The sequence below is a fragment of the Lethenteron reissneri genome, chromosome 1 (assembly GCF_015708825.2).
Source record: "Lethenteron reissneri isolate LAM-NWPU_2019-01 chromosome 1, ASM1570882v1, whole genome shotgun sequence".
NCBI classification, from domain to species: Eukaryota; Metazoa; Chordata; class Hyperoartia; order Petromyzontiformes; family Petromyzontidae; genus Lethenteron; species Lethenteron reissneri.
In genome coordinates, this window is record NC_083779.1 from 1,720,975 (window position 1) to 1,731,460 (window position 10,486).

General features: G+C 55.5%; 1 protein-coding gene across 1 annotated transcript; it reads right to left on the reverse strand.

The window, feature by feature from the left end:
• Positions 1-596: 596 nt before the first annotated feature.
• On the reverse strand, positions 597-9,823 carry SRFBP1 (serum response factor binding protein 1). Its single transcript, XM_061548983.1, has 10 exons — positions 9,643-9,823; positions 7,841-7,929; positions 6,336-6,408; positions 5,489-5,560; positions 4,716-4,797; positions 3,261-3,401; positions 3,201-3,204; positions 2,387-3,163; positions 1,225-1,265; positions 597-1,060 (listed from the first exon to the last, which is right to left on the reverse strand). Exons 1-10 carry the CDS (start codon positions 9,670-9,672, stop codon positions 831-833), a joined length of 1,539 nt encoding a protein of 512 aa, XP_061404967.1. The 5' UTR covers positions 9,673-9,823; the 3' UTR covers positions 597-830.
• Positions 9,824-10,486: the final 663 nt, after the last annotated feature.

Here is a 10,486-nt window from a genome sequence, read left to right on the forward strand (position 1 = left end):
AGGTCGTGGGTTCGATGCCCACCCTGACGCCTGCTGCTGCTGCTGTGTATTTGGAGTCTGCGTGTCTCTCTCTCTCTCCCCGTGAATTCTACTCAGGGCTTTTCGGGTTTCCCCCCCTCCACATTATTTAGAATCAACGTCACGCATTTAGAGAGTAATTTGACCGCTATAGATTTCCACGTGATGATGATAAGCCACTTCGTTGCGCTAACATTTATGACAGGTCGCTTCTGAAAGAAAGAGTTGCTTCAGTGGGCCTTACACCTGGTAAAATAAAAAATAAAAATTTGCTTTAATTTGTCCCGTTGCTTCAACTGCCACGCCGGGGAGGGGGAAGATTGAATCTAACCGGCGACGTCTAGATCGCAAGTCCTGCGTGGTAGCCATCAGGCCGGGACAACGCCCAAAACGATCCGGGAGCCCATCGCTCTCTCAAAACCACGCGGCTCAATCGCTGCCGCCCCCCTCAACTGCTTTGTCCACATCCCGAGCGAGCAGCTGGGCAGCGAGTGGCGTGGCCCAAGTCCCCAGCCCCTCTTCCTGCGATAGCTCCACCCTTCCCTTCCCTCCCTCCCTCCCTCCCACCAACCCCCCAATCAACGTCAGGATCGTAACGACCAATCGCGCGTTCACAAACGGCGTCGCGCGGTGACGAAGACGACGATCCGCCGCTAGAACGTCACCGGCGCCGAGCGACCGGTTGCCGCAAGAGCTGCCCTCCGCACGCAAAGCGATTCAGTTGCACGCAACCGAGTCTCTTCGCAACCGATTGCTCGCAACCGATCGCTCCAGCTCCAACCGCCGCCACATCTCTCCCCTGCGTCAGTCCTTCAGTCGTCAAACTTGATCTTCTTGCCGGCGAACTCGGGGATTTTGCCCAGCTGCTCCTTGCGTTTGCGGCTCGCTTCCCACGACGGGTGGAGGCTGCCCGTCGGCAGCGCTGCCCGTTGCCCGTCCGGAGCGCCCCTACTACCGCCGCCGGCCCCACCCGCACCCCGCGGGCCCCCCCGAGCGGGGAGCCGGCCAGCTCCCCTACGCCCGCCGGCAGAAGCGGAGGCCCCTGAATCAAACGTAGAAATGAGTAAATGATTAGTTGCGAGAGTGTCATAATATCAGTGTGAATATTTGCACATAAAAAAATCCAAACATCCCCTGCGGTGGAACGCGGTGGCGGTGAGGGGGGGCGGGGGGGGGGGTGCAACGCGACGGGTGGAGAGGCCGTACCTGGGTAGGGTTTGCGATCGTTGCCCGATGGGAAGTGTTTGCTACGAGAGAAACGGGAGAATTATGAACGTATCGGTTAGTGTCGAGATACTTTATTTTCTTAACATGCATTTGCGTGCACGCGCACAGACACACACAGACACACACACAGTCACACACACAGACAAAGATTCCCTGTATAGCCTGAACAGACTGTAGGGGCAAGTGCTGTTAGCGAGCACCTATGAATGCCAGAACGGTACACGAGGGGGTGGGTGGCCAGCACCACGCCCGGCCGCCTTTGTCTCCCCAGTGGCGATGTTTACACACCGCACCAGGTACTCATTTTAGGCTGAGTAGACCTAGGGGAGGCCCAGGACCGGTTCAGATAATCGTCACTTGGTGTTGGCCATGAGCGGGAATCGAACCCGGATCGCCGGGTTCATAGCGCAGCGCGCTAACCGCTACACTACCGCTCCCCACACACAGACACACACGCACACAGATACACACACACAGACACACACACACAGACACACCCTCCCCCCTTCCTGTGTAGCCTACACAGGCTGTCGGGGCAAGTGGTGTGAGTGAGCAGCGCAGTAACCTAGGAGAACGGCTAAACTAAACTTTTTTTTTAACAGGTATGGTAAAAGAAAGCTGGCTATTACTAATGACAGCTCAACGAAGTGGCTTATCATCATGTGGAAGTGTATAGCGACCAGATGCTATTAAAAGCATGTTTATGAATGTTGGAAGGAAAAACCGGAGGATCTGGAGCAAAATCCACTCGACTACGGGGAGAGAGACACACAAACTCCAAAATTATAAGAAGCGTCAGGGTCGGGATCGAACCCACGATTTTCTGGATACAAGGCGAGGTAGTTAACATTTCGCCGCTCGCACTCACCCACCACACACTCTCCTATCACACTCTCCCATCACTCACCCATCACTCACCCATCACTCACCCATCACACACTCACCCATCACTCACCCATCACACGCTCACCCATCACACACTCACCCATCACACCACTCCCATCACACACTGACCCATCACACACTCACCCATCACTCACCCATCACACACTGACCCATCACACACTCACCCATCACTCACCCATCACACGCTCACCCATCACACGCTCACCCATCACACGCTCACACATCACACACTCACCCGCGTCCGCCCTTCGCTCCCCGCGACTCCCCGAGGCTGCAGAACTGCGTCGTCATCCCCGCTCGGCCTCCCGGCCTTCGGCGCTGCGCACGCCCTCGCCTCGCACCTCCATCGCCGCCATCGCCATCACCGTCACTGTCACTGTCACTCCGGTCACCACCCCGCAGCGCTCCGCTTTCCTTCCGCCGCCTCTTCCCCCTCCTCCTCCCGGGCCCGCCCCGTCGCACTTTCCCGATGAAGAAATCGTCGTCGCTCTCGTCGTCTTCGCTCTCATCGTCGTCGTCCTTGTCATCGCCGCCGCCGCCGTGCCGGCCCGCGCCCTTCCCCCCGAGTCCCTTCTGCCTGCGGCAGAACCGCTCCTCGGTGCTGTCGTCAAACTCCGGCTCCGGCGGGGGCGGCGGCTCGTCGCTCGCGACGTCACCGGCGGCCGCGAGGGCCGTGCGCTCCTCTCCGCTCGGCCCCACGCGGCCGCCGGACGGCGTCGTCGCCGCGGCGACCGCGGTCCAAGTGGCCGCGGAAGAGCCTCCGGTGGGCCCTCCGCTCGCCGCGCCAGCCACGCTCGCCACGGCTCCCTTCGCTCTCCCCAAGATCTCCGTCCCGACAATCGTTCCTCTCCTCTCCTCGCTCTTGCCGACCCGGCTCAGTCTCGCTCTGTTCGCCGCCCCCGTATTCAGTCTCTCTTCTTTCTCTCCTCCCTCGTCCGAACTCTCTTCCGCGCTCTCCCCGGCAATCTCCTCCGCGCTCTCCCCCACGCTCTCCCCCGCACTCTCCCCCTCGCTCTCCCCAGCGATCCCCCCGGCATTCTCCCCCGTGCTCTCCTCCACGTTCTCCCCAGCAATCTCCTCCTCGCTCTCCCTCTCACTCTCCCCCTCACTCTCCCCCTCACTCTCCACCTCGCTCTCCCCGGCAATCTCCCCCACGCTCTCCCCCTCGCTCTCCCCCTCGCCAGGCCTCGGGGAAGCCTTGCTGTCGTCTGGCACCGTTGCGCGTGCCGCTTTGAACGAGTCGAGGGCGGCTGTGAACAAAACGGCGTGCCGCGTGCTGTACAGGTCAACCACATCAACACTGAACACGCACGCACACACGCACACACACACACCCACACGCACAATACACGCAAAGGCCTCACGCACTGCGTGATCACTTGTCGCACGTGGAACGTGCACACCGTTACAACGCGGTACACACGCACACGTTACAACGCGGTACACACGTTACAACGCGGTACACACGCACACGTTACAACGCGGTACACACGTTACAACGTGGTACACACGTTACAACGCGGTACACACGTTACAACGCGGTACACACGTTACAACGCGGTACACACGCACACGTTACAACGCGGTACACACGTTACAACGTGGTACACACGCACACGTTACAACGCGGTACACACGTTACAACGTGGTACACACGCACACGTTACATCGCGGTACACACGTTACAACGCGGTACACACGCACACGTTACAACGCGGTACACACGTTACAACGTGGTACACACGTTACAACGCGGTACACACGTTACAACGTGGTACACACGCACACGTTACATCGCGATACACACGTTACAACGCGGTACACACGCACACGTTACAACGCGGTACACACGTTACATCGCGGTACACACGTTACAACGCGGTACACACGCACACGTTACAACGTGGTACACACGTTACATCGCGGTACACACGCACATGTTACATCGCGGTACACACGTTACATCGCGGTACACACGCACACGTTACAACGTGGTACACACGTTACAACGCGGTACACACGCACACGTTACAACGTGGTACACACGCACACGTTACATCGCGGTACACACGTTACATCGCGGTACACACGCACATGTTACATCGCGGTACACACGTTACAACGCGGTACACACGTTACAACGCGGTACACACGCACACGTTACAACGTGGTACACACGCACACCGTTAATGTCGTGGCTTGGCTCTCCAACACACCGGCTAGTGCTGTACTAGTACACTACACTATACACTACACAATACACTACACTACTATACAATACACTACACACTAGTGCTGTACTAGTGATTAGTGACGAATTGGCCACGTTCTGTTTACGTGACAACCCTTACTGGTTGGCTGTGTCGGGTGGTGGCGGGTTTAACGACACATTTACATATTTACGATCTAACCCACAAAAAAACGATATTATATTATGGATGCTATTGGTCGCAGAAGCCTACGCGTTAAACCAAAAACAATAGTCTGATATTTAGTTTAGAGTGGCTCCGCCACACCCATTGTGAGCACCCCTCCCCTGTGAGATGCTCGCTCCAGACGCTCACCCTTAATGGTGTCGATCTTGGCCCTGATGAGCGGGAAGGTGGAAAGTCGCGCCAACGCACGCTCCCTCGCCGTCGAGATGTCCTGGAATGACAGGCGCATCACCATCACTGGCATCGTCAACGTCACCACCACCACCATCATCATCTCCATCACCACCGCCATCATCATCTCCATCACAACCACCATTATCATCTCCATCACATCCCCACCATCATCATCTCCATCACAACCATCATCATCATCACCATAATCACCCACTACCACTATCACCTTTATTATGCCCATCACCATCATCATCATCACCATCATCATCATTATCATCACCATCATCATTGTCAACATTATCATCATCCCCACCATTATCATCTCCATCACATCCCCACCATCATCATCTCCATCACAACCACCATCATCATCACATGAAATCCATCATCATCACCATAATCACCCACTACCACTATCACCTTTATTATGCCCATCACCATCCTACTTATCATTCACCATTATCGGAACCATCATGCCACCTTTAATAATCACGAGCATCATCAGCAACACTACCACCACCCGCTTTAGCAACACCAACAACAATCACACGATGATGACCAACAACAACAGGATCATCAACAACGTCGACAGGACGGTTCCCGACAGAGTCACACTCGACCAAAACAAACAACAGACCGGCAGACCGCTCGTTGAACGGTGATTTAAAATACCACTTTTCAAACCGATTACAAAAAAATAACAACAACAACAAAGAACACGTTTTTACCTTCTTGCACACCGACTCAAACGTGATGTTCTCATAAAGGGCAGTCTTTGAAACCGTGTCTGGATCTAAATCCTGGAAAAGACAAACGCAACGACCGTGACGAGCCTCATCCGATGAATCTGTCTGCGTAATTCCGGGCGACCGTTTCTCGTCGAGGAACGTAAAAACCATCACGGGGACTCCGCTCATCCTCGCAGCCGCGGCTTTGCGAGCAATCCATTGAACGAAAGAGCTGCACGCACGCACGCGCGCATGTTGAACTTCTTTCGCACCGTACGTAGCCAATCGTGCTCACCGGAGGAGCGGGGGGAAGGACAAGAGACTAAACACAACGAAAAACAGTTCTGAATACGTTTGTTTGTCAATCTCGGTGATTTAAAAGTGCATCACAGCTCCCAGCAGCTTCCTGATATCGGAAGGGAGGAGCGTTCCAGACGGCCACAGAAGCGTATCTGAAAGCGCCGCGCGATGATGATGCGGTGTGACCATCGGCTTTATTCTATGGCTTTTGCCGTGTTGACATTCTTTTTAGTTTCATTCGGTTCACACCATTGGAACCTCCTTTGCCAGTAGCAAAATATGATGATTGCTTTTTTACCCTCGTATCTGGCAACAAAACTGACACCTTTTTTTACAAGGAGTCACGTTTGCATCGACCACAATACCTGCGTACGTACAATCACATTGTCAATCGACCCCCCATACGCAAGCTACGCATTTGGGTTAACCCCCCCTCTCTACCCTCCCATGCGTACGTACTAAACGGATGGCCCCCAAGGCTACACACGGGGGATCTGTGTCTTGGTGCCGGTCGGTACGTTTCCTGTGTTTCTCTTCCCCAACTCACCTTGACGGCATCGATCTCCTCCAGAAGCCGCTTCACCCTCCTGGCATTCTTTTGCAAATCTTCCTCCGAGCCCCTACGATGTACGGGGGCCGTGAGAACGTAAACAGAGGACATCGGCATCCAAAACTTCACGATTATTTCCTATTGGCAGGAAAATATGTGTGTGTGTGTGTGTTTTAAGAGCCACACACATTCATGTGGTCAGCCAGCATGATTATGAACGCCCTGTAACACAGAGGCTAGCAGTGTCAGGGTGTGAACCCAGCCCCTCTGAGATGCTGGGTCAGTGTCTCTGACACGGCCACTAAGAACACCCTGAGAGAGAGGAAACCAGTGTCAGGGTGTGAACCCTGGCCCTCTGAGCTGCTGGGTCAGCGTCTCTGACACGGCCACTAAGAACACCCTGAGAGAGAGGAAACCAGTCTCAGGGTGTGAACCCAGGCCCTCTGGGATGCTGGGTCAGTGTCTCTGACACGGCCACTAAGAACACCCTGAGAGAGAGAAAACCAGTGTCAGGGTGTGAACCCATGCTCTCTGAGATGCTGGGTCAGTGTCTCTGACACGGCCACTAAGAACACCCTGAGAGAGAGGAAACCAGTGTCAGGGTGTGAACCCATGCTCTCTGAGATGCTGGGTCAGTGTCTCTGACACGGCCACTAAGAACACCCTGAGAGAGAGAAAACCAGTGTCAGGGTGTGAACCCATGCTCTCTGAGATGCTGGGTCAGTGTCTCTGACACGGCCACTAAGAACACCCTGAGAGAGAAAAAACCAGTGTCAGGGTGTGAACCCATGCTCTCTGAGATGCTGGGTCAGTGTCTCTGACACGGCCACTAAGAACACCCTGAGAGAGAGAAAACCAGTGTCAGGGTGTGAACCCATGCTCTCTGAGATGCTGGGTCAGTGTCTCTGACACGGCCACTAAGAACACCCTGAGAGAGAGAAAACCAGTGTCAGGGTGTGAACCCATGCTCTCTGAGATGCTGGGTCAGTGTCTCTGACACGGCCACTAAGAACACCCTGAGAGAGAGGAAACCAGTCTCAGGGTGTGAACCCAGGCCCTCTGAGCTGCTGGGTCAGTGTCTCTGACACGGCCACTAAGAACACCCTGAGAGAGAGGAAACCAGTGTCAGGGTGTGAACCCAGGCCCTCTGAGATGCTGGGTCAGCGTCTCTGACACGGCCACTAAGAACAACCTGAGAGAGAGGCAACCAGTGTCAGGGTGTGAACCCAGGCTCTCGGAGATGCTGGGTCAGTGTCTCTGACACGGCCACTAAGAACACCCTGGGAGAGAGGAAACCAGTGTCAGGGTGTGAACCCAGGCTCTCTGAGATGCTGGGCCAGTGTCTCTGACACGGCCACTAAGAACACCCTGAGAGAGAGGAAACCAGTGTCAGGGTGTGAACCCAGGCTCTCTGGGCTGCTGGGTCAGTGTCTCTGACACGGCCATTATGACCCCCCCCCCCTCCCACTGCCCCCACCCCAGAGTCGTTCGTGGAGACTTACTTTTTCTTCCTGAGCGCAGCGAGGGAGCGAGCGAGTTTCCGCACAACGAGAATCTTCACTTTCCTCACGTCCTTCCTCATGCCCACAATCTGGAGACACAGCAAACATGCGCGCAGCAGCAGCAGGCAGCAGTAGCAGCAGTAGTAGTAGCAGCAGCAGTAGTAGCAGCAGCAGTAGCAGCAGCAGCAGGCAGCAGTAGCAGCAGCAGTAGTAGCAGCAGTAGTAGCAGCAGTAGCAGGCAGCAGCAGCAGCAGCATCAGCCCCGTGAGACATTGTTGCTAGTCCGGTTGCCGAACGAAAAGGTCGCGCTCAATACACACAAAGATCTTGCCGCAAATGAACCACGACAACTCGGTTGATCTCGTCGAGGGGCGTAAAGCACAATCACGCCAACTCCACTCATCCACGCAGCAGCAGCAGGCAGCAGCAGGCAGCAGCAGCAGGCAGCAGCAGCAGCAGGCAGCAGCAGCAGCAGCAGCAGCAGCAGCAGGCAGCAGCAGCAGGCAGCAGCAGCAGCAGCAGGCAGCAGCAGCAGCAGCAGCAGCAGCAGCAGCAGCAGGCAGCAGCAGCAGCAGCAGGCAGCAGCAGCAGCAGCAGCAGCAGGCAGCAGCAGCAGCAGGCAGCAGCAGCAGCAGCAGCAGCAGCAGGCAGCAGGCAGCAGCAGCAGGCAGCAGCAGCAGGCAGCAGCAGCAGCAGCAGCAGCAGCAGCAGCAGCAGCAGGCAGCAGCAGCAGGCAGCAGCAGCAGGCAGCAGCAGCAGGCAGCAGCAGCAGCAGCAGCAGCAGCAGCAGCAGCAGCAGCAGCAGCAGCAGCAGCAGCAGCAGCAGCAGCAGCAGCAGCAGCAGCAGCAGCAGCAGCAGCAGCAGCAGCAGCAGCAGCAGCGGCGGCTTTTCAGATGCACTTCTGCGGCCGTCTGGAACGCTCTTCCTTCCGATAACACATTCCTGCAGAGGGAGCTGCTGGTAGGAACGTTGGGTTTGCTCGGTCAATGGCCAGGGTCAACAGCGGCGTGGTGTATTCCGCAAATATGCCCGACTGTGAGGGCGGGCACAAGCCGGCGTGAGTAGGTTAAACGTTGAGTTTTATAAGGGCACCACGGGGTGACCAGCCAAGTATGGTAAAGTATGGTGAAGTGTGTTCAAATAACATCCCCACACAGCGTGGTGGGAGGCCCTCATCCAGCAGTGGAGTCATCAAAGCAAAGCTCCCCCGTATAGCCTTCGAATGGACTTTTGCGGCAAGTGCCGTCAGCGAGTAGCAGCACCTATGAAGGCCGGCGCGGCACACGAGTGGGGGTGGATGGCCAGGACCACCACCACCACCACACCACCACCACCACCACCACACCACCACCACCACACCACCACCACCACCACACCACCCCACCACCACCACGACACCACCACCACCACCACCACACCACCACCACACCACCACCACCACCACACCACCACCACCACCACACCACCACCACCACCACACCACCACCACCACCACCACACCACCACCACCACCACCACACCACCACACCACCACCACCACCACACCACCACCACCACCACACCACCACCACCACACCACCACCACCACCACACCACCACCACCACCACACCACCACCACCACCCCACCACCACCACCACCACCACACCACCACCACCACCACCACCACCACCACACCACCACCACCACCACCACACCACCACCACCACCACACCACCACCACCACGCCCGGCCGCCTTTGTCTCCCTTCGTGGCGATGTTGACTGCACACCGCACCAGGAACGCGCGCGTGAAATCCTCACCTCGTTATTCACAATCATGGGCTTCGCCATTATTCGCTCGGCAAGTGGACAAACTTAAGCCGGGTCTATCCGCGAAGAAGATTAAATGTTTGTCGTTAACGTTAAATGTTGGATTTTAATTCGCAATGCGTTTAAACTGCACACGTGTGCGCGCGAACACACACACACACGTGCTACGAACTTCCGGTCCCTTTGTAAACCAGCCCGGATGGAAACACCAAACGTAACAAAGAATAGTTCCGGTTCGTGGGTATACAGTACACATTTTTGATTAAGTTAGTTCATACATTTTTTTAAACGGTCACGTAACAGATGCCACAATGTCTTACACGGGGTTACAACATTGTCGTTTTAACTTTTAATTGCAATGCCAATGGAAATATTATGCTATATGCGGGTGGGGGGGGCGTTATTTATATGACCAGGGGAATGAAAAAAAGGTTCCGGACAGGTTGTCAATTCGCCGCGTGAACGATGAGCGACGTTTCGGTCAATGCCCCTTTTGCACAGCACATACATTCACTAGACCACTTGAATTTAATTCTCTCATTCTGTCCCGTGGTGTTGAGTGCACCCTCATGTGTTCGATCTGGCCCACTCTATGTTGCTGCGGAGAAGGCTCGTTACCCGAAACGTCGCATGTTATATATTTTACCGCTCCCCCTTCTCCTCCCCCCCCGTCTCTCTCTTAATTAATGCACACGCCATTGGAACCTCCTTTTCCAGTAGCAAAATATGATAATTGGGTTTTTACCCTTTTATTTGGCAACAAAACTGACACCTTTTTTTTTACAAGGAGTCATGTTTGCATTGACCACAATACCTGCGGTCGGAATGCAAACAA